We start from the raw sequence: 27,910 nt of genomic DNA, 5'->3' as shown, positions 1-27,910 counted from the left end.
CAAAAGAAAATATTGATACATTTGACTATATAAAATTAAAAAGCTTCTGTGTGGTAAAAACCCACCATAACAAAAGACAAATGACAAACTTATAGAACATATCTGTCATATATATCACAGATATAGGGCTAATAAGTATATAGATGATTCTTAAACATGTGATTAACCTCACTTAAAATATGAGAAATGCAAATTTAATCTATACTAAGGTACTGTTTCACATATTACTTTGGCAAAAACTTAAAAATGCAACAATATACTTTATTGGTGAGGCTGTGAAGAAACTGGAACTCTCTTACAATCCTGGTGGTAATGCAGAGGTGCAGCCTTTGTGGAGGGGAATTTGATTATAGCTAACAAAACTGTGTATGCATTTATGTATTGACTCAGTAGTCCCACTGAGGATACAGCTCTGAAAGGGTGCAAATACAGATGTGTAGGGTTATTCATTGGGCATTTCTTGTTATTACAAACTATTGGAGACAACCTAAATGCCCATACATGCATAAGAGGTGGTTGAATAAACTATGGTACTTACACACAATGGAGTGTTACAGAGCTGTGAAGAAAAATGAAGATGCTTTCTATGGACTGAGAGAAAGTGATTTCTAGGAAACACTAAGTGAAAAGTACAAAAGACTAGATATGCTATCTTTTATGTAAGAAAGAAGGGAAAATCAAATATGTTATTTGCTCATTTTGTACAAAAAGAAGATGGATAAATAAGGAAATGATGAAACTGGTTACTTAGAGGGTATGAGTAAGAACGGGGTCAAAAGGAGGGGGTGGTTGAACAAGGTAAGAGGATATTATTGGGATAATCAGAGAAATTGGAATAAGGTCTGATTAGTTTTAGTATTCTATCCATGTTAATTTCATGATTTTGATAATTGTACTATAGTTATGTAAGAGAAAGTCTTTGTTTTTAGAATATAAACACTGAAATATTTAGAAGTAACAATCTCAGATGGCTTAGGAAAAAATGCATGTGTGTGTATATATAGAGAAGAATAAAGCAAATTTGTTAGAACATTAATTGGGAAATCTAGATGGAAGGCATAGAGAATTCAGCATATTATTCTAGCAGATTTTCAGTACGTTTGCAATCATATCAGAATTAAAAGTTTATTTTAAAAATACTGTGCAATTGCTATAAGCCGTTTTCCCAGAATTCCGTCTGTAAGATGACTTATGTGGCTCTTCTGCCTTTTTTCTAAAGGACTTCCATATTTTTATGGAACACTATTTTATAGTTGCTGTGGAGGAACCCAATTTTATGAGTGTAGTGAATCTTATAAACAAGTTATGAAATGTGCTTTAGTTATCAACTTTTGCATTGGTATTGGATATAATTTTTAAAATAGTCTTTACATTAAAAAATGGTTTAAATATATTTAGGAGGCATAAGTGCAGATTTCTTACATGCATATATTAGACAGCAGTGAAGTCTGGGCTTTTAGTGTACCCATCACCTGAATAGTGAACGTTCTACCCAATAGGTAATTTTGCAACCCTCACCCCGCCACCCTCCCACCTTTTGTAATCTGCAGTGTCTGTTATTCCACTCTGTAGGTCTATGTATACACATCGTTAAGCTCCCACTTATAAGTGAGAACATTTGATATTTGACTTTGTTTTGAAGTTATTTCATGGGATAATAGCCTCCAGTTCTGTCCATGTTGCTGTGAAAGACATGATTTCATTCTTTTTTATGGCTGAGTAGTATTCCATGGTATATATGTACCACATTTTTCTTATCCAGTCCTCCATTGATGGACACTTAGGTTGATTCCATATCTTTACTGTTGTGAATAGTGCTATGATAAACATACCAGTGCAGGTATCTTTTATATATATATATTTTCTTTCCCTTTGGATATATACCCAATAGGGGGATTGCTGGATGGAATGGTAGTTCTGTTTTTAGTTCTTTGAGAAATCACCATACTGTTTTCCATAAAGATGGTAATAATGTATATTCTCACCACAGTGTGTAAGCATTCCTTTTTCTCCACATCCTCGCCAACATCTGTTGTTTTTTGACTTTTTAATAATAGCCGTTTTGACTGGTATAAGATGGTAATCTCCTTGTGGTTTTAGTTTGCATTTCTCTGATGATTAGTGATGTTGAGCATTTTTTCATGTTTTTGGCCCCTTTGTATGTCTTCTTTTGAAAAATGTCTGTTCATGTTCTTTGCCCACTTTTTAATAGGGTTACTTGTTTTTTTCTTGCTGAGCTGAGTTCCTTGTGTACTCTGGATATTAGCCCTTTATTGGATGCATAGTTTGCAAATATTTTTTGCCATTCTGTAGGTTGTCTGTTTACTCCATAGACTGTTCCTCTGTTGTGTAGAAGCTTTTTAGTTTAAGTCTCATTTGTCTATTTTTGTTTTTGTTGTGCTTGGTTTTGGGACTTGGTCATAAATTCTTTGCCTAGGCCAATGGCTAGAAGAGCTTTCCTCTTGTTTTATAAACAAGTTATAAAATGTGCTTATCAGCTTCTGGGATTTGTGTAGTTTTAGGTCTTATGATAAGGTCATTAATCCATCTTGAGTTAATTTTTGTATGTGGTGAGAGGTAGGGGTCCAGTTTCGTTCTACATGGCTATGTAATTTTCCCAGCACTGTTTATTGAATGGGGTGTCCTTTCCCCAGTGCATATTTTTGTTGACTTTGTAGAAGATCAGTAGGTTGTAGGTGTGTGATGTTATTTCAGGGTTCTGTATTGTGTTTGTATAGAAATTTTAGAATTTGCATGTTGGGATTTTGGTGGAGATTGCTTCTGATAGATAGATCACTTTCTAATATTGGTTATATTGCCGTATTTTTTTGGATCAGTCTTGCCATGAGCTTATAAAATGTGTTAATTTTTCCCAAAATTAAACTTTTAGTGTAGTTTTCTCTCATGTCTTTTTTATTTCATTATTTTTTGCTTCTATCTGTGTTTTTATATTTTTCGGCTGGGCACAGTGGCTCATGCCTGTAATCCCAGCACTTTGGGATGTTGAGGCAGGCAGACCATGAGGTCAAGAGATCGAGACCATCCTGGCCAACATGGTGAAACCTCGTCTCTACTAAAAATACAAAAATTAGCTGGGCATGGTGGTGTGCGCCTGTAGTCCAAGCTACTCAGGAGGCTGAGGCAGGAGAATTGCTTGAACCTGGGAGGCGGAGGTTGCATTGAGCCAGGATTGTGCCACTGTACTCCAGCCTGGGCGGCAGAGCGAGACTCCATCTCAAAAAAAAAAAAAAAAAAAAATGGAGTCCCACTGTGTTGTCTGGGCTGGTCTCAAACTCCTGGACTCAAGCAGTTCTTCTGCCTTGGCCTCCTAAAGTGCTGTGATTACAGGTGTGAGCCACTGCACCTGGCCATTTTTATTTATTTTAAATTATTTTAGGCACTAGACAACACGTTGAACCTTCTTTTTAAATATACGCATTTAAGGTTATAAAGTTCTTTGTGAACACTGCTTTAGTTGGAGCCTACAGATTTTTTGTTATATAAACCTTTTCATTTGGTAAGTCTGTTGTTACATATATTATTCATTTCAAAATATTTTCTGATTTCTTTGACCCATGACTTTTCACCACCCCAAAGTTCAGTGGTTTCAATGATTATCTTTTACCCTCAGTTCTTAGGGTGGCTGGGCAGTTCCTCTGCTGGTTTTGTCTAGGTTCACTTGTAAGACTGTTGATTTCTTTTTTCCATTATTTCATTTTTTGTTGGGAACAGGCCCCCAAAACTGGCCATAAACAAAATCTCTGCAGCACTGTGAGATGTTTGCGATGGCCACGATGCCCATGCTGAAGGTTGCAGGTTTACCGGAATGAGGGCAAGGGACACCTGGCCCACCCAGGGTGGAAAACTGCTTAAGGATTTCTTAAACCACAAACAATAGCATGAGCAATCTGTGCCTTAAGGACATGTTCCTGCTGCAGATAACTAGCCAGACCCATCCCCTTGTTTTGGCCCATCCCTTTATTTCCCATAAGAAATGCTTTTAGTTAATCTCTAATCTGTAGAAACAATGCTTATACTGGCTTGCTATCAATAAATATGTGGGTAAATCTCTGTTTGGGGCTCTCAGCTCTGAAGGCTGTGAGACCCCTGATTGCCCACTCCACACTCTATATTTCTGTGTGTGTGTGTCTTTAATTCCTCTAGCGCCACTGGGTTAAGGTCTCCACGACCGAGGTGGTCTCGGCAAGTGGCGCCCATACATGGGGCTCAAACCCAGGTTGAGGGGTCGCTGGAGTGATGGTTGGAGAACATGGAACTAAGCAGGAGGACACCCGGGTACTGTTAAGCAGACCCCGTGGTGGGTAAGAAGGGGAGCTCGGAAGCATCAGGGTAACATTGGGACAAGTGTGGGCTCTGGTTCGTTCCACCTTGGAACCTTTTCACACTGATGTGGAAGGAGAGTATAATGAAGGAACAGAGCAGGTTTGTTTGCCGCCTAAAGCAAAAACAGCAAAGGAGGAAGAGGTTCATCCCTACCCTCCTGCACCCCCTCCTTATTTTGAAGAAAAGGAGTGGCCTGACCCTCCAGATCTTTCTTTTCCAGAGGACACTGGGCGAAAAGTAGTTGCCCCAGTGACTGTTCGAGCAGTGCCTCTTCAGTGCTGTAAAACAGGGACCAAAAGAACTGTACATGGATTTTATAGCTCGGTTACAGGAGTCTCTTAAAAAGGTGATTGCAGATTCAGCTGCTCAGGATATAGTGTTGTGGTTATTAGCTTTCGGCAATGCTAATCCCGAGTGCCAGGCTGCTCTGCGACCTATTAGAGGGAAAGTACATTTAGTTGATTATATCAAGGCCTGTGATGGTATCGTAGGTAATCTGCCTAAGGCTACTCTGCTAGCCCAAGCAATGGCAGGACTGAGAGTGGGTAAAGGAAATACTGTTTCCTGGAGCTTGTTCTAACTGTGGGAAGCATGGTCATACTAAAAAAGAATGTAGAAAATATCAGCGAATCAGGCTGCCAGATAGGGGAAAAAAGAAAACTGCTGAGCCTGAAATATGTCCAAAATGTGAAAAAGGAAAACATTGGGCTAATTGGTGTCACTCTAACTTTGATAAAGATGGGAACCCAATTTCGGGCCCCATTCCAAATGGGAGCATTTCCGGCTCAGGCCATTCCCTCACCCCTGTGCAATGTCTGTCCCCTGCCACAGCTGGTAGTGCCGTGGTAGATTTATGCTGCACAAAAGCTGTGAGTCTTCTGCCTGGGGAACCCCTGCAAAAGGTCCCAACAGGAGTCTGTGGACCGTTGCCAGCGGGGACAATAGGATTACTTCTAGGAAGGTCTAATTTAAATTTAAAAGGAGTACAAATACATACAAGAGTCATTGATTCAGATTACAATGGAGAAATTCAAATTGTTATATCTACTTCTGTTCCCTGGAAAGCAGAGCCAGGAGAGCGCATAGCACAGCTCCTGATTGTGCTGTATGTGCAAATGGGGAAAAGTGAAATTAAACAGGAGGATTTGGAAGCACAAATAGACAAGGCAAAGCAGCTTATTGGGTGAATCAAATTACTGATAAATGTCCTACCTGTGAAATAACTATTCAGGGAAAGAAATTTAAGGGTTGGGTAGATACAGGAGCGGACATTTCAATCATTTCTCTACAGCACTGGCTGTCTGCGTGGCCAATTCAACCCGTTCAATTTAACATAGTTGGGGTTGGTAAAGCCCCTGAAGTATATCAAAGTAGTTATATTTTGCGTTGTGAAGGACCTGATGGACAACCTGGGACTATTCAATTGTAACTTCTGTACCTATAAATCTGTGGGGAAGAGATTTATTACAATAATGGGGAGCAAAAGTTCTAATTCCAGAGCAATTAAACAGCCCTTAGAGTCAACATATGATGCATGAAATCGGGTATGTCCCTGGTATGGGACTAGGAAAAAATTTGCAAGATTTGAAGGAACTGCTTTAAGCGGAAAGACAAAGTTCCTGCCAAGGTTTAGGATATCATTTTTGATGGTGGCCATTGTTAAGCCTCTAGAACCTATACCTTTAAAATGGTTAACAGATAAGCCAATTTGGATAGAACAATGGCCATTAAGTAAAGAGAAACTGGAGGCTTTAGAGGACTTCGTTAATAAACAATTAGAAGGACACATAGCTCCAACATTTTCTCCTTGGAATTCACCAGTTTTTGTAATTAAGAAAAAATCAGGTAAATGGAGAATGTTAACTGATTTAAGAGCCATTAATTCAGTTATACAACCTATGGGAGCATGGGTGCATTGCAGCCAGGATTGCCTTCTCCTGCTATGATTAAAAAAAATTGGGCTTTAATAGTCATAGATTTAAAAGACTGTTTCTTTACTATCCCCTTAGCTGAGCAGGACTGTGAATGGTTTGCATTTACAATTCCTGCAGTAAACAACCTGCAGCCTGCTAAGTGTTTTCATTGGAAAGTGTTGCCACAGGGCATGTTAAACAGTCCAATAATTTGCCAGACTTATGTAGAGCAAGCAATTAAACCTATTGATAAAAAATTTTCACAGTGTTACATTATTCATTATATGGACAATATAATTTGTGCTGCCCCCTATCGAGAAACATTACCCCAATGTTATGATCACTTGCAAAATTCAATTTCTGGTGCTGGTTTAATTATAGCCCCTGACAAAATTCAGACTACTACTTCTTACTCTTACTTAGTAAATGACATTACCATTGTGCCACAGAAAGTAGCTATACATAGGGATCAATTGAAAACATTAAATGACTTTCAAAAATTACTAAGGGACATTAATTGGATACGACCTGCTCTAGGCATTCCTACCTATGCCATGAGTAATCTATTTTCTATCCTTAGAGGAGATCCTAGTCTCACTAGCCCTTGGCAATTAACAAAAGAAGCTGAGGCAGAGCTTCAGCTAATCGAAAAGCAAGTCCATAAAGCTCAAATAAATAGAATAGATCCAGAAAAGACTCTAGATTTGCCAGTTTTTCCAACTCAGCATTCATCTACTGGTGTTATTGTCCACAAGCAGGACTTAGTAGAGTGGCTTTTTCTTCCACATACTAATTCACGGACTCTAACTCCTTATTTGGATCAAATTGCTACTATGATAGGAAATGGGAGAACTCGGATTGTTAGATTACATGGATATGATCCTGGAAAAATTGTTGTCCCTCTCATGAAGGCACAAGTACAGCAAGCTTTTATAAATAGTCTTACTTGGCAAACCCATTTAGCTCACTTTGTGGGTATTCTCGATAATCATTTTCCTAAAACGAAACTGTTTCAATTTTTGAAATGAACTAATTGGATCCTCCCTAGAATAACTAAATTTAAACCAATTGAAGGTGCTGAGAATGTTTTTACAGATGGGTCTAGTAATGGTAAAGCTTCTTATTTTGGATCAAAAGGTAAAGTTTTCCAGACGCCCTATACTTCAGCTCAAAAAGTGGAGCTTGTAGCTGTAATTGAGGTATTGACTGCTTTTAATATGCCTATTAATGTGATTTCTGATTCTTCATATGTGGTTCATTCCACACAATTAATTGAAAATGCTCAGTTATGTTTTCTTCTGCCTGTGTTGAACGTCACCTTTTGCAGTGTTTTGCGATGATGGGCATTCCAGCTTCTATTAAAACAGATAATGCCCCAGGCTATACTAGCCAAGCTCTAGCTGCATTTTTCTCTATGTGGAATATTAAACACAGTACTGGTATCCCATATAATTCTCAAGGACAAGCCATAGTGGAAAGAATGAATCTGTCCCTGAAACAGCAGTTGCAAAAGCAGAGGGGGATAAACAGGGACTACGGGACACCCCATATGCAATTGAATCTAGCATTATTAACTTTAAATTTTTTTAGCATGCCTAAAGGCTAGATGCTATCAGCGGCTGAACAGCATCTACAGAAACCAGCTGCAAAGACAGAAGCAGAACAACTGGTTTGGTGGAGAGATCTGATAACAAAAAGTTGGGAAATAGGTAAAATAATAACTTGGGGTAGAGGTTATGCTTGTGTTTCTCCAGGACCGAATCAACAACTGATTTGGATACCATTAAGACACCTGAAACCTTATTATGAGCCAGATGCCAAGGAAGAGATTCTGGGAGGATCCCGAGGACCCCGTAGTTGCAGCCATGTCGAGATTGACACTGAGGAGGATCCCAACTGTCATGAGCAATACCCGTCGAACATAGCCACCTACTTGGGGACAGATCAAGAAGCTGTCACAGACGGCGGAATAAAATCCTGAGGAAAGCAGGACAACCAGTCACAATGAGTAATTTGATGGTACCTATGATAGCGGTGATTACCATTGCCATGAGTATTCCTTCAACAATGGCTGACACAGTGAACAATTATACTTATTGGGCATATTTATCAATCTTGGCTGGCAATAATGCCTGGATGTAATCACTCTATGACACAGTTACACATGCTTTCTGATCTCAGTATTTACCGTAATGAATCTGCTCCTATAATTGAGGCATACCGCCCTCAAAAAGCTATTTGTAAACAAAATTGAACCTGGCCAGAAAAAGTGAACGTACTTGTTTAGGAAGATTGCATTGCAGAACAGGCAGAGGTGCTGCACAGTGATTTCTATGGAATCATTATTGATTGGTCCCCTAAGGGGATGTTTAGCTTGAATTGCATCTCTCAGTCTGCGTGCCACAGCCACACTATGTTCAGCTGGTCTGAACAAAATGGTCAGATGGTAGAAATGGTAAGAAGTATGGCAAGAGTTCCTATTATCTGGAAACATGGCGGTATGGTGGCACCTCAACCTCAAATGATATGGCCCGCTGTGGGAGCTAAACATAAGGATTTGTGGAAACTATTAATGGCTGTTAACAAGATCAAAATTTGGGAAAGAATAAAAAGCATCTAGAAGGACACTCTACAAACTTGTCTTTGGATACTGCAAAATTAAAAGAACAAATATTTAAAGCAACCCAGGCACACCTGACCTTACTGCCAGGAACTGGAGTGCTTGAAGGAGCTGCAGACAGATTAGCAGCTAGTAACCCATTAAAATGGATTAAAAACACTTGGACGCTCTGTGATTTCACTGATGATTATGCTTTTAATCTGTGTTGTTTGTCTTTGTATAGTCTGCAGATGTGGATTCCAACTCCTGCGAGAAGTAGCTCACTGTGACAAAGCCGCCTTTGCTTTTATTGCTTTGCAAAACAAGGGGGACATGTTGGGAACAGGCCCCCCAAATCTGGCCATAAACTGGCCCCAAAACTGGCCATAAACAAAATCTCTGCAGTACTGTGACATGTTCCTGATGGCCATGATGCCCATGCTGAAGGTTGTGGGTTTACCGGAATGAGGGCAAGGAACACCTGGCCCACCCAGGGCGGAAAACCGCTTAAGGCTTTCTTAAACCACAAACAATAGCATGAGCGATCTGTGCCTTAAGGACATGTTCCTGCTGCAGATAACTAGCCAGACCCATCCCTTTATTTCCCGTAAGAAATGCTTTTAGTTAATCTATAGAAACAATGCTTATCACTGGCTTGCTGTCAATAAATATGTGGGTAAATCTCTGTTTGGGGCTCTCAGCTCTGAAGGCTGTGAGACCCCTGATTTCCCACTCCACACTCTATATTTCTGTGTGTGTGTGTCTTTAATTCCTCTAGTGCCGTTGGGTTAGGGTCTCCACGACTGAGCTAATCTCGGCAATTTTTACCCCTTCTAGTAGTTTAGAAGTTATTCTCTTTTTTCTTTTACAAGTTACCCTAGAACTTTTAACATGGGTTTCACTTTTTTCAAGTCTAAACATTAATCGGTAATACTTTATCATCCTCCCAGATAGTAAAAATACTTTAGAATACTACCTTCATTGACTTTTCTCCTAATTTATGAGCATTTGTTGTGGTGTAACTTTTTCTTAGCCATGTGAAATCTCTTAAACCTATTGATTATATATTTAACTTCAGTTGTATATTTTATTTTTAGAAATTTCATTTGGTTTTCTCAGATCAGTGTTACTTTTTGGTAGGTATCTTCTTGGTAGGTATCTACTTCTTGGTACCTACTTCTTGTTAGGTATCTTAAAAATTTTTGTGTGTGTGTTTAAAAAAATACAGTTTACATTGTTTTATAGGATGACTCTGGAAATGCCAACTGAAATCTTGGGTTTGTTTTTGTTTTCTGTAATTTCTGCTGGTCCTTGGTTATGGAGTCTAATTTCCTTAGTGCTTGATAATTTTTTATTATGGTCTGGAGATTTTATTTAAAATTACTTGTCAGAATAATTTTGAGGCTTATAATAAACATACTTTACTTTTAAGAGCAAAGTTTGCTTCTTTACCCAGGAGCATTGTCAGTCAGGGAACAACTTAAACCAAGTTCCTTGAGAACACATTCTAAATTTTTTAGAACAGCATCTTAATAAACAAAAACAACACTCATGTTTCAGATTTTATATTTTTGTTTCCCAGAGGATTTATATCACTGTATTTCCAAGTCATTGTCATGTTAATGTCTTTCAAATCATCATCTCTGCTCATGAACTTCAAATCTAAGCATTTTAAAAAATTGTCTTCTGAACATTTCCGTATACTTAGCTTACGGGATGTGAAATCAACATGTTTACAGTGAATCCAATTACTGTTTCTCTGAATGCTTGTTTTACTGTTATTCTTTATTGTAGTCAGTGAAATCACTGTCCTCCAGTCACCCAGGGTGCAATCTGCCTTTGAGACTTGGAGAAAAATACTTTGCCATTTGAGATATCAGTTTGGAGTTGATAGCTGCTAATACTTCCTCTGTCTTAAGTTTGTGGTCTTCTCTCCCTCTCATTTCCATATGCAGTTAGTTCCCAACTCTTATTTATTCCCTTACTTATCATTTCTAGTAATTTTCATGCTTCTTTCTTCCACTCTCATACCCACTGTCTTTGTTCAGGCATTCATCATCTCTGATCTTGGGATAATCCTTGGGTGCCTAATACATTCTAATCACTGAGGGCAAGGTTTCTTAGACAGGGTCACCATGTAATTTATTATCCTAACTGGTACAGTTTTGAGACTGAAAGAGTGCAATTAATTTTTATATCAGGACAGCAGATGTAAACAAGGACCATTCTGGGCAAACTTAATTCAGATGGCCACTCCATTCCAGGAAGATAAGTGCTGAATTTTAAAGACGAGTAGTAATTAAATAAGTTGATTGATGAAGAGTCCTTTAAAGCAAAAGAGATAGTATATGAGCAAATAGTGGGGTGAGAGAGAGCGCAGTGTTAGGTTGAAGCATGTGCAGTTGCCATTTTATAAGTGAGAAATGGTCAAATAATTCAGTTTCACATAGTTTAACCTGATAGATGAAGGTAACTTGAGCACAGAGTGTGCCTCGTGGCAGGAGATGAACCTGAAAAGAAGGCAGGAGCCAGATCATGAAGTTCTTTGAGTACCATTTTATGGAATTTGGATTTTATTCTGAAAGTCATTATGTGCATGTTTATTTTTAAATTTTAATGATAAGGTATTTATCTAATTTTTGAATAGGCAGTACATTCTCATGGTCTGAAATTTTTAAAAAATGTTGGTGTAAGTGGGAATAGTTTGTAGTTTTCTTTGTGGAATTTGATTTTGGTGTCAATGTTTTTTTTGTTTGTTTGTTTGTTTGTTTGTTTGTTTTTGGAGACAGAGCCTTGCTCTGTTGCCCAGGCTGGAGTGCAGTGGCACAATCTCAGCTCACCGCAACTTCCACCTCCCAGGTTCAAGTGATTCTCATGCCTCCGCCTCCCAAGTAGCTGGGACTACAGGCATGCACCACCACACCCAGCTAATTTTTGTATTTTTAATAGAGACAGGGTTTCATCATGTTGGCCAGGCTGTTCTTGAACTCCTGGCCTCAAGTGATCCGCCCGCCTCTGCCTTCCAAAGCGCTGGGATCCACCCGTCTGGCCTTCCAAAGTGCTCGGCCTTCCAAAATGCAGGTGTGAGCCCGCCCAAGTTTGGGTGTCAGTGTTTTACTTGCAGCAAAAATAATGTGGAAGCTTCTTTTACCTGTGTCCTAAAACAGTTAAAGCATTGGAATTATCTGTTCACTGGGGGTTTTGTTAGAACTCCCCGGTAAATCGTTTGGTTTGGTTCTTTTTTGGGGAATGGAAAGGTAGGAGGTGGGCAGCTCTCAGACAACTTTATAATTTCAGTTTTTCAGTCTGTTTTTTCTTCTCTCTGCTAGGTTTGGAAAATTATATTTTTCTAGAAAATTAACCATTTCATTCAGGCTTTCAAATTTCTTTACATAGAGTTGAGATAAGAAGTCTTTTACCTTTTTTTTTTTCAAATTTTATCTATTTTTGTGCTCATTTTTTTTTATTTTTTGTGTTTTTGTACTCCTTTTAAAATCAGATTGTCTCGTGATTTATTTTCCAAAGAATCAACCCTTGAATTTTAATGTATTTGTATTTTGTTTTCTAACTCATTAGATTCTGCTTGGGTGGTTTTAAATTTCTTCTGCTTTTTTTTGTTCTTCGTAAACTTTTGGTTGGATGCTTATATTATTAATCTTTTTTTTTTCATTTTTTATTGAAATAAGGTTCTGAGCATTGCTTTAGGTGAATTCCACAGGATATATATTTTATATAGATGTATGTGGTCTATATATATATGTATGGGCTTGCATATGTGTATGTACTTGGGTATATTCAGTATGTATATACATATACACGTATTTGATGTGGTTATGGAAATAAATTGAAAGAGGACAGAAACTAATGATAACGAACTCAGAAAACAAGTGAGAATATTATAATAGTTCACATGAGAAATTTTGATGGCCTGAATTGAAATCATAGCAGTAGAAATGGAAAGAGCATAGAGAGAGATTGGAAATGAAGTGTATGAGAAAAGGAAAATAAATATCTTAGAATAATTCACAGCTTTGTGGTTTGAGTAGCTGGTAGATGAAGGTGTGATCACTGATTTAGGCCTTATGTTCAGTATGGAATAATGGAAGAATAGATTTGGGGTGGAAAGGTGAGTTCAGATATAGACATGTTTGCATTAAATCCAGGTACAGATACCTTATTAAAAATCAGATATTCAAGTCAGGGGCTCAGGAAAGAGGAGGAAGCTAGAGATTTTGAGGGAGGGGGTCAGAGAAAGGGTAGATAGTTGATTTTGTGGTTTGACTGAGGTGGTCTAGGATAGTATCTCTATGACCTAGAGATAGTAGGTCTAAAGATGCATTACTCAGGGTCTAAATTCTTATAGAACTTTCTTTCTTTTTTTTTTTTAAGATGAAGTCTTGGTCTGTCACCCAAGCTGGAGTGCAGTGGTGCGATCTTGGCCCACTGCAACCTCTGCTTCCAGGGTTCAAGCCATTCTTCTGCCTCAGCCTCCCGAGTAGCTGGGATTACAGATGTACACCACCATGCCCAGCTAATTTTTATATTTTTAGTAGAGACAGGGTTTTGCCATGTTGGCCAGGCTGGTCTCAAACTCCTGACCTCAAGTGATCCACTAGCCTCGGCCTCCCAAGATGCTGGGATTACAGGTGTGAGCCACCACACCTGGCCTAGAACTTTCTTTATAGAACTAATTTTGTTTTCATTTTGATGATAAATTAAAAATAAATTAATATAAGCATATTCTGGGTTATCTGAATGACTACCATGCTATACAGATTTTAGTGCCAGTATTGTGTTTAAATGGTTGCTAAGTGATCATCTAGAGCCCACATGTATGATAAATCTGCTGTATTGGAACTTATGTCAGGTTAATGTGTATTAATGTAAAGTCAAGAAAATCATCTTCAACTTCTATACTCATACTGAATTGTTTTGCCATTAAAAATATCTTTTATAGTGATGATTTCAGGTGAAAGGTATTTTCATAGAACTTCCTGAGAAACAAATCTCATAAAGAAGTTTTTAAGAAACTTATAAATGAATTTTTTTTTTTTTTTTGAGACCGAGTTTTGCTCTTATTGCCCAGGCTGGAGTGCGATGGCACGATCTTGGCTCACCACAACCTCCGCCTCCCGGGTTCAAGTGATTCTTCTGCCTTAGCCTCCTGAGTAGCTGGGATTACAGGCATGCACCATCACGCCCGGCTAATTTTGTATTTTTAGTAGAGACGGGGTTTCTCCATGTCAGTCAGGCTGGTCTCAAACTCCCGACTTCAGGTGATCCTCCCACCTTAACCTCCCAAAGTGCTGGGATTATAGATGTAAGCCACTTCACCTGGCAAGAAATTTTAATTGTCACAGACTGATTAAAGAAAATAGGACTTATATGTAGATTATGTGTTCAGGCCAATTGAAGCTTTATAAGATGTCATGGTTCCCTCTGAACAAGGTATTTCATGGAAACTTGGAGAGAGAAAAGTGATGAAGTGATGGGAGAGCTGACTGATCATGTGACTCACTGGTAGGTGTGTGTGTACATGTATATATGTATTTTTGTGAGCATCGTACTGCATGAATCTCCATTTATCTCTAAGTATCAATTTATAACATTTATTAGTGGTAAGCAGTGTGGCATTTTTATTGAATATTAATTTTTTTATTTTTATGTTGATATACATATACATTGTGAAATGATTACTATTATCAAGCTATAGTCACCATCCTGTACATTAGATCTCCAGAACTTATTCATCTTGCGTGACTGAACTTTGTACCTTTTGACCAACTTTTCCCCATTTCCCCCGACCCCTGAGCCCTTGACAACCACCATTCTATTCTCTGCTTCTATGAGTTTGACTTTTTTAGATTCCACATGTAAGTGAGATTGTGCAGAATTTGTCTTTTTGGGCCTGGCTTATTTCATTTAGTATAATGTCCCCCAGGTTCATCCATGTTGTTGCAAATGACAGAATTTTTTTTTTTTTTTTTTTTTTTTTGGAGACGGAGTCTTGCCCTGTTGCCCAGGCTGGAGTGCAGTGGCACAATCTCAGCTTGCTGCAACCTCTGCCTCCCAGGTTCAAGCCAGTTCTCCTGCCTCAGCCTCCCAAGTAGCTGGGACTACAGGTGCATGCCTCCACACTGGACTATTTTTTTATTTTATTTTAGTAGAGACAGAGTTTCACCGTGTTGCCCAGGCTGGTCTTGAACTCCTGAGCTCAGTCAGTCCTCCCGCCTCGGGCTTCCAAAGTGCTAGGATTACAGGCCTGAGCTGCCACACTTAGCTCCTTTTTTTTTTTTAAGCTGAATTTATTCCATTGTATTTATATACCACATATTCTTTATCCATTGATCTCTCGATGGACATTTAGGTTGATTCCATATCTCTTACTGTTATGAATAACGCTGCAGGGAACGTGAGAGTGCAGATACCTCTTTGAGATACTGATTTCATTTCCTTAGGATCTATACCCAGAAGTGGGATTGCTGGATCATATGGTAGTTATGTTTTAATTTTTTGAGGAACCTCCATACTGTTTTCCATAATGGTTGTACTAATTTATATTCTTCTCAACCAACAATGTTCAAGTGTTCTCTTTTCTCCACGTCCTTGCCAACAGTTATCTTTTCTCTTTTTGATAGTAGTCATCCTAAGAAGTATGAGTATTATCCCATTGTGGTTTTGATTTGCATTTTTCTGATGATTAGTGATGCTGAGCATTTTTTCACATACTAGCCGGCCATTTATATGTCTTTGGAGAAATGTCTATTTGCGTCCTTTGCTCGTTTTTTAAAATTGGATTGTTGTCTTGCTATTGAGTTGTTTGAGTTCCTTATATATTTTGGATATTAACCCCTAATCAGGTGTATGGTTGCAAATATTTTCTCCCATAGTTTATCTCTTCACTGCATTGTTTTGTCGTGCTAAAATGCATTTTGTATAACAGTTTTACAATTGATAAAAGATTTTAAACATATAAATAATCGCATTTAAAATATCATATAATACAACTGAAATTAGAAATAATAATAACCTACGTGCTTTTTAAAATAAGCGCATCTATTGTAGTTAAGTTTGGCTTTCTAGTCTTGTTTGGTGTCCTGGTATCTTACTACTGAAGATGTGCATTCTGCAGATCATCGGAGTTCAAACAGATGTTGAACATAGAGGGTTGAATAATGTATGACCCCTGTAGTAGACTCAGATTCCCCTTTAAAGAAGGGTTTCCTGCCCAGCTGTGAGAAATGTGAAATCCTGACAGCCCCCTCTTTCCCTGCCTTTGTCCCCCACCTTAGAGTCTGGCTCAGCTCTAGAGACACTCCCCTCTCCTCATGTCACAGACTTCCTGGGGCAGCATGCATTTGCAGACTGAGCAAGGCGGTGGTAAAAAAGGCCTGACCATTTCAGCCCATCAGAAAGCACTCTGATGGACAGTGCTTGCTTTAGAATTTCCTATATGGTTGGCTGAAGTTATTTTGGGCTTGCATCAGTTTGAGTTCTGTCCAAACCTGGTTTCTCTGCCTTCCATTCACAGGTGTTGATCCCTGATGAACATTTGTACCCCAGACACCATATTACCTCAGCTTCAGAGAAACCAGCCTGCAGTAGCTCCTGATAGCATGGAACTAGTTTAATGGAAGGGAATATACATCCAACAAGAAATTTAAAACGTGATCAATGTTATGTAGAAGCATAGGGTGCCATGGTAGTGCGTTATGGAAAGGACCGATGCCCAACTAATTATATTGTTTTGGGAGGTAGCCTAGACTAGTAGTCAGAATATGAACCTTGGGCATACTGCTTACTCTCTCCAGGCCACTTTCCTCATTTGTAATATGGGAATGACACATGTTCTGTCATCCTTTAGAAGACTAGCCTAGGATTGCTCACATGGTTGGGGAAAGATTCCCAGCAGTAAGAGGGAGCAATGCACATTTTCCAAGCCTCTGTTTGTGTCAGTTTGCTGATGTGCCATTGGCCAAAGCGGTTTACATGGCCAAGCTATGATTCAAGGATGAAGAAGTAGACTTGCATTTATGTTTTTATTTATACACACACATACACACACCTAAAAATTACCAAACAGAATGTCTGTTACATAATAGTGGTAGTTAAAATTTATTAAGCACTTTTTGTAAATAATGCCTAGTAAGAGTCAGGTGGACTATTATTATTTAATATGTTCTGTCTCACTATGATGTGAAAAAGAAGAAACGCTTTTAAATAATTCGGTATATTTGACATCTTAAAATCATCTTAATGATAACACTTTTCACATAAAGTAAAGCTCTCTCTCTCTTTTTTTCCTCTGCAGTAAGAAAAGTGGAAAACCACCATTACAGAACAATGAGGTAAAAGTTTAAATCATCTTCTTTTTGGGATTTCATGCATTTATTCCATTTATTTTGTCATATAATTCTGATTTAGGATTAAATTTTATAATTAGTAGGGAACTTAAAAATACTCCAGTCTTCTACACATTACAGGAATACTCTCTGAAATAGGACTCCTGACAGGAAAGTGTTACTCTAGGAGGCAGCCTTAACTGCATTAGTTCTAGCCCATGATGATATTAGTTCCCCCCCTCTTCTAGCTTCCTAGCAGTGACTCTGTTATATCTTTTGTATCGAGATATATCTTGTCCCCCCTCCCTTCCCCTCCCCGCTTCCCTCCCCTCCTCCACCTCCCCTCTCCTTTTCTCCCTTCCTATCCCCTCCCCTCCCCTTCCCTCTTTTTTCTTTTCTTCTCTTTTCTTCAAAATTTTCTTTTTACCAACCAGGTCTCATTCTGTCATCCAGGCTGGCGTGCAGTGGCATGATCATAGCTCACTGTAACCTTGACCTCCTGAGCTCTAAGGATCCTCCTACCTCAGCCTGAAGTAGCTGGGACTGTAGGTGTGAGCCACCTTGCCTGGCTCTGTTTTCTCTAGTAGACCCACATATATTTGAAGATAGTTGTATCTTATGAGTCTTTCTTTTCCTGTGCTAAGCAATCTTGATTCCTTCTAATATGTCTCAGGTGACATGGGTTCTGATCCTTTTTCAGTTCTGTATACATTCCTTTGGACCTATACTAGTTTCCTTAGGCATTGTGCTTAGACTGGAATATAGTTGTCCAGTTATGACCTGACTAGCATGGAATATATCAGCATGATTACATTTCTTGATATGAACACAATATTGCTAAAATTCATCCTAAAATGCTTTTAATTCTTTAACAGTAACTATTTTTTACATTAAGTGGAATTTATGGTAAATTATAAACTTCAGGTGTATTTTTGACAACTCTACACCTCTACATGTTATATTCATGATAGATTTATTGAGATATATATACCATAAAATTTATCCATTTAAGTGTATAAATGAGTAGTTAGTATAGTCACAGAGTTGTGTGGCTATCACCACTACCTAGTTTTAGGAAATTTTCATCTCTCCAAAAAAATCCTGTACCCATTAGCAGTCATTCCTTATTACCCTCTTCCCCCAATCCCTGGCAACCACAAATCTGTTTCTGTCCCTGTTGACTTACCTGTTCTGGACATTTCAAATAAATGAAATCATATAATATGTGGCTTTTTATGCCTAGCTTCTTTCACTTAGCACAATGTTTTCAAGGTTCATCATGTTGTTGTTGTATCAGTATTGCATTCCTTTTTATTGCTGAATAGTGTTCTTTGTATGCATATACCACATTATGTTTATCAGTTCATCAGTTGGTGGACATTTAGGTTTCTTCTACTTTTTGGCTATTATGAATAATAACAATGCTGCTATGAAAATTTGTGCACAAGTTTTTATGTAGAGATATGTTTTTATTTCTCTTGGGTGTGTATCTAGGAGTGGAATTGCTGGGTCATATGTTAACGCAGTTGCTTTGTTTTAGATAAACATTAATTTATTGCGGTAAATGTCAACTTATTGGGTTTAACCTACTATCTATACCATTAGTCTAATTTTTAGTGCAATTCTCACATCTGGTATGTTAAGTAGAAGAATTATCTACAAATTTAATTTGCCTTTCCTTTCTTTCACAGAACTGCTGATAGTATTGACTATGTAAGGACCAAGGAGATTGCTCTGTGACATCTCTTAATCTTTGTTTCTGGTTATTCAGCTGTGACTACATCCAACTATAGCAAAATCTGGTTCTTATTTCTCCATTGAGACCACAATAATTTTATAAGAAACATCTAATTCCTTTATTAATTTATTAATTCACTTAGTAAGTCAGTCTTTCAGTAAGTATTTATTGAGCTCCTGATATATGCCTGGCATTATTCTTGGCTTTAGGTATATGACAGTTATAAAAATAAGTTTCCACCCTCATGGAGCTTACATTCTACATATCAGCTAGTATGCTAGTTATGGTATCCTTAACAAATAAGAAAATTAGAACAATTTAACATGACGTACTTTCAGTAAACTCATGCTGGCTTCTAGTGGTTAGTGTCTCTCAAGTCTTCCCCAACCCTCCATGTCAGTGTCTGTTCTCTGAATATCCTGGTGATTGACATCAAGATTGTCGTTCTTTAGTCTCTGTAATATTTCCTTCCTAGTCTTTGAAAAATGTGGTAAGATGTGCTTATGTCCACTTCTCTGGCATATCTCCAGCTCCGCGATCTCTCATGTCTAAGTTCTATCTGAGTAATCAAATGTTAGTTATCTGAACTTAGTCATATCTCTTATTTGCATATCGGATATCTGCAAGTTCTAGGACAGCTAGAATCATTTTACTCATTTTTTTTCTTATTTTTCTGTACAATATTTTAGCATATACTTATTTGCTGCTGGTTGCATAGTGTGAGAAAGATAAATTTAGGTTATATTAAGTGATTGGCAATAAAAAGGACACAATATGCACACTGATAGCACATTTGTTAAATGTATAGGAAGTACACACGTGTGCTAAAATGAAATCTAGTAGGATATGTAACAAAGGCAGTAGGTTTAATTTTCTTATTTTTGCTCATCAGAATTTTCTAATTTTTCTACAGTGAATATGTTACTTTTGAGGAAAGCAATTTAACCTATTTTTTTCATAGAAACTTTTTATATCCTTTGTGATGGGGATAGGGTGGGGAGAGGCAATTTTCATAAGACTTGAATTTTAAGGAGGAAAAAAGAATTTAATTAGAAAGTTGGAGAACAATATAATGAAATTCAAAATGTATAAAGATAAGTACTGTGCTGGGTTCAGTATTTAGCATTCCCATGCATATTTTTGTATTTTGGCATGTGTGTGTATGTGTGTGTATCCATAAACAATATAGTTAGAATTACTTTACATATTGAAAAGTTTCATAAATTCCTGTGTAAAATGAATTGCATGTATCATTCTAATTTTTTCTAGCATACTATTTTTTAGGTCACTTCATGTTTAAAGCTGTAGACCTGCTCTTTCATATTCTGTTTCTGTGTATGTGAGCTGCTTTCTTTTTTACAGTTGTATAGAGTTTTCATTGAATAATTTTGCTATGATTTATGTAATATTGGTGTACATTAGGTTGTTTTTAATTTTATGGTATTATAAACAGAGTACGATGTTTTTATTTGTGTGGCTAAGCATATGTGCAGGTATATTTGTAGGGTAAGTTCCTGAAAGTAAATTTACTGGGTTATTTTACATTTTACAGTCAGTGTACATTTTACATTTTGATAAATGATACATAATAGTTGTACCAGTTTTCACTTTTCCCTACAATGTATAGGAATACTTATACTCTGTCAGCACTACATGGCCTCTTATTTTACTGCTATTTCAAACATCTTTTTCAGTCAGTCTCACCTACGGTGATTGACGTATCAATAGGAACTTCTCATTGTACTTTGACCTTTGTTACCTTTTGAATTTTAGGTTTTCTTTTTTCCTTTGTTGCATTATTACTTTGACTTCTCAAATAGCTTTTAATGATTTGTTTGCTTTTTCTATAATGTTCGTGTTAAACTTGTATCACCACAGTGGTCTTTTTTTTTTGTATTTAAAAAAATTATTGGGAAGTTTAGAAGTGGGAAAAGTGGTCTTTTTTTGTATTTAAAAAAATTACTGGGAAAGTTTGGAAGTGGGAAAAGTTCATTGTGAATTTAAAATGAATTCTTAGGAAAGGCTAGTAATGTTATGTACTGCCTCTATAGTTACTCTTATTTAGATTGGTTTCAGGTAGAGTTTTGCTGTGATCAAGATTCCTGACATCTCTTTGAATTCAGCCCTTTTGAGCCAACCTCCCAGTCCAGGTGGTCCTTTGCAGAAAACAATGATAATTTGGAAGAATATAGTTAGTTCCCTTCATGGATTGAAACATAATGAAAATCCATCAGGTTTCAGTCAGTTTAAGGATAGGGAAAGTGACAATAGGAACAGAAGAAAATGAGGAGGAATTTTATACCAGTTAGCAACTAATATTTTAAAGTGTTTCAACATTACTCTCTTGTAATTCTTTTTTTCTAACCTTCCTCATTTTTGTCTTAGATCATTTCTTTAGAGTAGCTAGAAACAGGTGGTCCTCTGTTTAACTCAGATGTCCATTTCACCTCAGGATTGTGCCACTTAAAGTTCCAGCTAGGAATAGAGAAGGGTGTTGCCTACAGGTAAGGCAAGGTGAAGTGAGGAGGGAGTGGTGATGGTGATAGGAGGAAGAACAAGTAGTTTAACTTCTTTTTTTAAAAAGGTAGTTAATATGTATCACCGTCTCTTTACTCTTTTCTTCCTATGTTTTCTGGGTTTGGGGAAAATACAAACATTAGGTTGAATGTGTAAGGTTTAGCTTGAGGAGAATAGGCTAGTTCAACTAACTGGACTATGAGTAGGGCTTTTTGTCTGTTTTGTTTGCTGTTGTGTGCTTATCATTTGGAATAGGGTTTGGATCAAGTAGTTGTTTGTTGAATGAATGAATGTAAGCATGTGTGAATTAGGTAGACTGAGCCTGTAACTCGTAGGATGAGGTTTGCAACTTTGTCTGAAAGACCTGAAATGCTGAGTCTCTGTTCCAGCAGTTGCAGGGTAGGTGGATTCTTTTCCAGTTCCTCCTATTGTAGTCTTTCTAGTCTAACCCTATAAACACAGTGCCTTCAGACTTCCTTTTTTGGCCTATAGTTCTGCACTGCACTAAGTGCTTATTTCTTAGGATTATGTCTATAAAGCCTTAGCACAGTGTCTGACATATAGTTGGTAGTTATTATTATTCTAATTCAGTACCCAAACAGTTCACTTAAGGCTCATCAAGTTAGATATTTATTTAATCAAAGCACATTTACATTATAGCTAACTAATAGCGTTACTCTACTAATACAAACAGGTATTTGTTTGTCAGGAGCACAGTAGTTAGCCAGATAAGTGAGCTGTAATAGTGGAGTTGGGGAAAGGGTTAGTCAGGGAATTGGGGTTTTTCTGGAGTGTCTTGCCTTTTCCAAGAAGTTTCCCCTGTCCTTCCAAACAGTCCAAGAGTAGTAAGTCTCGTCATGTGTTTCCTTATCTTTGCAAATGGTTTAGTACTTCCATTTTCATGGAGCTAGTGAAAATGAAAAAACTCTTGAGAGAGGTAAGATTATCTTCTTTTAAATCCCTCTACACTCACAGTAAGCTCTCAATCTTTACTGTGGCTTCAAGGCTCTGTCCTTTATAAGCCCTGCCTACCTTTTAAACTTCTCTCATTCTTGTTCCCTTTGCTACAGCAATACTGCCATCTTGCTGTGAAATGTGCACGCCTATTTTATTTCCAACACTGTATTTTTGTGCTTGTTGTTCCTTGTGCTTCACTCCCTCCCCTCTGCTACCCACTTTAAATAATCACATGGCTTTTCTTTATTTATGTCTAAGCTTAAATGTCAAGAGACTTTTCAGACCATCCTGTGTGAACTGTTCTTCTTTTTTCCCTCATGACCCTGTCTAGTCTGTCTGTAATAATTTATTTATTGGTTTATTTTTTGTCTATGTTTCTCCCGCTAGAATGTGAGCTGCATAAGTGAAAGAACCTTGTCTGTCTTTGAATTTTATGAGGAAGAGAGAGTGAATTGACAGACTGTATATTGAAAATGTTAAATGGTAAATCTAGGAATCCAAAAGTTTCCTCTATTTAATATCAGGCAAAATTCTGTTCAGGATTTTTTTTTTTTTTAAATATGGTGTTAATCAGGAAGTGGCTAATACAAAACTCAGTAAGCCCTTGGCCTTTTTTCAGCTGTCTCTCTGACCTCATCCTCTGTGATGGTACCTTCCTCACAGCTCCAGCCAGGTTGGCCATTTTGTTCTTCCTCAGGCATGTTGCAGGTGTTCACCTTGGTATTTTGCAGTTGCTATTTCTTCTGCTTGCAGTTTTCTTCACCCAGATAATTATGTGGTTCCAGAACTCACTTCCTTATTCAGTTTTTAGATAACATTGTTTTCTCAAAAACATGTTTGAATATGAGGAGCAGTGTAAGTATGCAAGTCTGTGTTTTGTAAATTCAGTTTTTATCTTGATAGCTGTTTATGTTGACTTAGATGAAACATGGTTCTTTAATTTTATGATATGTTTGTTATAGCTATCTTAAAAGGGCTTCTTTTTTTTTAATGCAGAAAGAGGGGAAAAAGGAGCGAGCTGTGGTGGACAAGGTGTTTTTCTCAAGGCTCATACAGATTCTGAAAATCATGGTCCCTAGAACATTTTGTAAAGAGGTAAGTCTTATGAAATTATAATCTTAAGTATATTGGGCTGTTCTTTAATAAAATACCTGAGGCTGGGTAATTTATAAAGAAAAGAGATTTAATTGGCTCCTGGTTCTGCAGGCTGTACAAGCATGGCGCAGCATCTCCTCCACTTCCGGGGAGGCCTCAGGAAGCTGGCAATCACAGCTGAAGGTGAAGGGGGAAGCCAGTGTCTCACATGGTGAGAGAGGGAGCAAAGGGCCAAGGAGGTGCCACATACTTTTAAACAACCAGATACATGAGAACTCACTCACTGTCTGGAGGACAGCACCATGCCATGAGGGATCTGCCTCCATGACCCAAACACCTCCCACCAGGCCCCACCTCCAACACTGGGGATTACATTTCAACATGAGATTTGGGTGGAGACAGATACCCAAATTAAATTATTAAGTGTTCAACTTTCAAGGTTATGTAAGATTAGAACAGTAAAATCATAACACTTTGGTTATACTATAGGTCAAATGTTTTCTCTGTCGGTCAAGAAGATTACTAAATTTTTGTCTTTAAATCATCACCTGTCATACAAAAACCCTTGTTCAGTGCCAGTTTTTAAATAGTTTTCTCTTGTTTATGAAGTATTACTTCATTTTATTTTATGTGAAATGCTAGGGTACTGCCATACAGCTACCCTAAATGGTGTTGCTTTGTTATAGTTAAATACTGTCGATAAACACTAGATTAAATTTCAAAAGACAAACCTTTTTATTACATTGAGATGTTAACAAGTCACATTAATATGGAGTATATTTGATTAAATATTTTTAAGATATGCAAAATGATATCTGGATTCATCAGTTATTTCATTCAGGAAGTGAGCTGCTTATACGAATAGTTGTATAATTCGTTCCTTTGCTTTTTTATCAAGATTATCTTCATTATTTGATAAACATTTTTAATGATTATTAAAATAATGCTGTATTCTCTATCTTCCTCAGCATTCTCTCATTCTGTAACTAGAAGTATCATTACCTTCAGCTCTTCCTCTTCCCCTTGTCACCCTTTTTGGTCACTGGGATCTGCTAATTTTTCCTATACTTAACTGTTACAAAAGCATTGCAGTTCCCAAAGAAAACGTACATTCCTTCATCGTGCTGGATTTGCTCTTTCCCTCACTTTGGCATCATCTCCTGATGATTCTGCCCTTGAGAAATTCTTTTTTAAAAAAAAGTAATAGCACTTGTTTTTTCCTAATTAGACAGAGGTAATACATGTTCCTTGAAGAAAATTAGAAAATGCAGCTAGATTTATTTTTTGGCACCTATCAGCCTCTTACTCATTTTGATATATAGTCATCTTGTGTGCAAGCATATATTTTAATTTAAAAATGGGATCACACACTTTTAAGATCTGCTCCTTCCCTTATATTATAAATGTTCTTTGTAAGTATCCTAAAGTTTCTCATAAATTATTCTCTCCCTTTACATTCCTACTGTTCTCACTATATCTTACCTGGATTATTATATCTTAATTGGTCTTTTTGCTTCTTTTCCTTTTCCAATTTGTATTCTTTCTTAAAATCCTAATCAAAACATGTAACTTCGTTTTCCTTATAGGGTAAATCACAACCTGACTTTGGCCTTCCTTTTAATACCATCTGCTTAGGAGATTATTGTTTTACGATCTGGCCCTATGTCCTCAGCCTTTCATTTGTTTACAACATCATGTCTGTGACATCCTGTACGTCCCCACAACAAAAAGAAATATGTTTTTAAAAATTGCTTAATGCTTATCTTTTTTGTGAATATTTCCAGTGACTCTTCAGGCATAACTAATTGTCCTGCCTTTGAAGAATCCTTATTTAAAATACAAGCTTCTCTGGAAAGATGCATATGTTACCTTCCAATCAGTTAACAGCTTAATGTTCATTTTAACTATTGCAGGGGTTCAATGAATGTAAAACAAATTTGAGACATTGGATGAGTCCCTGGGAATTAGTAAGGGAGGTAGAAGGGGCTAATTTGGCCAGCCTCCCACCCTCTGCAGGCCTTCTTCCCTTACTTTAACTTCTATGTCACTGTCTTATTGTTCCAATTTAGAAAATTTAAGATCAGCTTTAAATATATGTACTTGGGGTTGGGGTGGCAGGATTCTCATCTCACAGAAAGATAACTGATTCCCAGCCAGTCACCCAGCATCTTGACTTTCTCTGCTTCGTAATCTGTCTTGCACAGCATTGCTTAAGTAATATTCTTTAAACATCACTTTTTAACATCACTTTTTGTTCTACTGAGAAGCTTGCAAGAATTTTATATGTGTAAACTCAGTACAGTACAATAGTTCATATGATTTTAATCCCTTTTTTCCCCCATTAAATCCTTCATCTTTTTTACCTTTAATCCTCATTCTCTTTTTTGTTTTACTGTTTATCATATTTCTAATGCCATAACTGTCTTTTGCTACCCCAAACCTTCCCATCCCACAGCTTAGGACATGAAATGATACAAATATGTTTGCCTAAATTTGTCTGCTACTTTTTATGTGTAACTCTTCCCTTCATAACTAAATTGAAAGCCCTATGAGGGCATGGACACTATTATAAATTTTTCTAACAAATTAAACCAAATTTATTCTACCTAGGCAAAATTTTAGGCTTCAATTTTGGTTAGTTGTATAACTGTATATGTGCAGTTACTGTCATTTTTCTTTGTTAAAGTTATATGTCAAAATATAAGAAAATCAACAATACACTGTGATCTAGGTAATCTAAGTTACATTCCTAGCTTCTGTCCTTGACTAGGTATATGAAGGCAAGTCCTTTGACCTGCCTAGGATTCACTTTTGAATTCTGAATGAGAAAGATTAAATGAATCTATGAGGCTTTTTTCATTTATATAATATTCTTGAGTTCCCTTTAAACTATATTTAAAATTACTTACAGAAAAAATGTCAGCCAACTATATTGAAACTTACATAAAGCTTTAGATTTGGAAACCAAAAATTGTTACCAAGGTAATATTTCTTTGAACTTTCTAAAATGCATGTATTTAATTTACTATACCTGGTTTATTTTAGACAGGTTACTTGGTACTTATTGCTGTTATGCTGGTGTCTCGAACATATTGTGATGTTTGGATGATTCAAAATGGGACACTAATTGAAAGGTACTTTTTCAATCACCTTCCTCCTATATGTATGAAATGCTAATTTGTCTCATATTTATGCATTATCTTTATAAGCAACAAATAGATTCTAAGTTAGGTAAAAGATAACCCAAGTCAAATTATGTGTTTGTTCATTTACTTAAAAAATACTTAGTGTTTCCCATGTGCCAGGCAATGTGCTATACTGTGATGGGGTCTATATGCCAGCAACTAGGAGAAACTGTACCAAGCCTTGCTGAGCTGACAGTTTATCAAGAGTTAGAGACAGGTAGACAGAAAATTAAAATGCAGCATAATAAATGCTGTAATGGGAATTCTAAAAAGCCACCAAGTTGAATTTTTGAAATTAATGAGATAATTTGGAGGAAAATTTCAAAGCATTTCAAAGAATCACGTTGAGCATGTTTATTAGAAGGGAAAACAATTCTTAGACATTTCTTTCTGCATCTGGTGTTAGTGCTTTTTATATTTTTTCATTATAGTCTTTCTACATATTAATCACTGCAATTGCTAATTTTGAATGTAAAAACGTAAAAAATGTCAGTTGGGTTATCTTGGGTTATAACAATTTACCATTTATCTGTTAATAAAGAATTTATTTTTCATAATACCAATTTGAATGTCAGAGTAAACATTTTTGCTAGGAATTTTATTTCCTGGTATGCAATATTTTGTCAGAAAATTCCTTAAAGTATTTAATCTAAAATAACTTTTTGAATGACAGTACTTAAAATTGTTAAATGCCCCAACATTTTGGAATAAAGGTTTTTTTCTCTTAGATTATTGATCTGCTTCTTAAAGATTTGTAGGAAGAGGAAGAATGCTTTATGACCATGCTCTCTGACTCATTTCTCTAGGACAGTAAAAAATCTTGTATGTACAGGATTAAAGCCTTGAATTACATACTTCTGAATATGGGTAAATTATGTAGGCCCTCACATTCCACCCAAGTCTCCCTGAAACCTGTGGTCAGTCCTGTGCCTTTTAATTTTAATCAAAGTAATATATGAATGTAACTTTAAAAGTAATACATGAACATAGCTTAATGTCAGATGTTCTGCAGGACTTAATGACAAAACACATGAATTCCTTGGCTCCTCTCACTCACAACTGTCATTACGTGGAGCCGGTCTTTTTTTCTATTCTTTTTACTGCTTCATCTCTTATTTTGTGTCTGTGTTTCCATATTGCATACTTGTATTACTGTTTATAGATTTCTCAGTTTCAAGAGTGTAAGTGTTCATTTCCTACTTTGGAAGGTGAGAATTAGC

General features: G+C 37.0%; 1 protein-coding gene across 2 annotated transcripts in view; it reads left to right on the top strand.

Moving 5' to 3' along the window:
- ABCD3 (ATP binding cassette subfamily D member 3) overlaps positions 1 to 27,910 on the top strand; it is a 100,630-nt gene that overhangs the window by 22,792 nt on the left and 49,928 nt on the right. The window contains exons 2-4 of one of the 2 annotated variants that reach the window (XM_003808440.6): positions 17,168 to 17,204; positions 23,407 to 23,505; positions 26,551 to 26,639. In XM_003808440.6, the coding sequence (XP_003808488.1) occupies positions 17,168 to 17,204; positions 23,407 to 23,505; positions 26,551 to 26,639 (225 nt within the window). The remainder of the gene's footprint in view (positions 1 to 17,167; positions 17,205 to 23,406; positions 23,506 to 26,550; positions 26,640 to 27,910) is intronic. The other variant, XM_003808442.7, reaches the window with a different exon arrangement.

Source organism: Pan paniscus, chromosome 1 (assembly GCF_029289425.2).
Source record: "Pan paniscus chromosome 1, NHGRI_mPanPan1-v2.0_pri, whole genome shotgun sequence".
Classification (NCBI taxonomy): Eukaryota; Metazoa; Chordata; class Mammalia; order Primates; family Hominidae; genus Pan; species Pan paniscus.
This window is presented reverse-complemented; position numbering and strand designations above follow the sequence as displayed.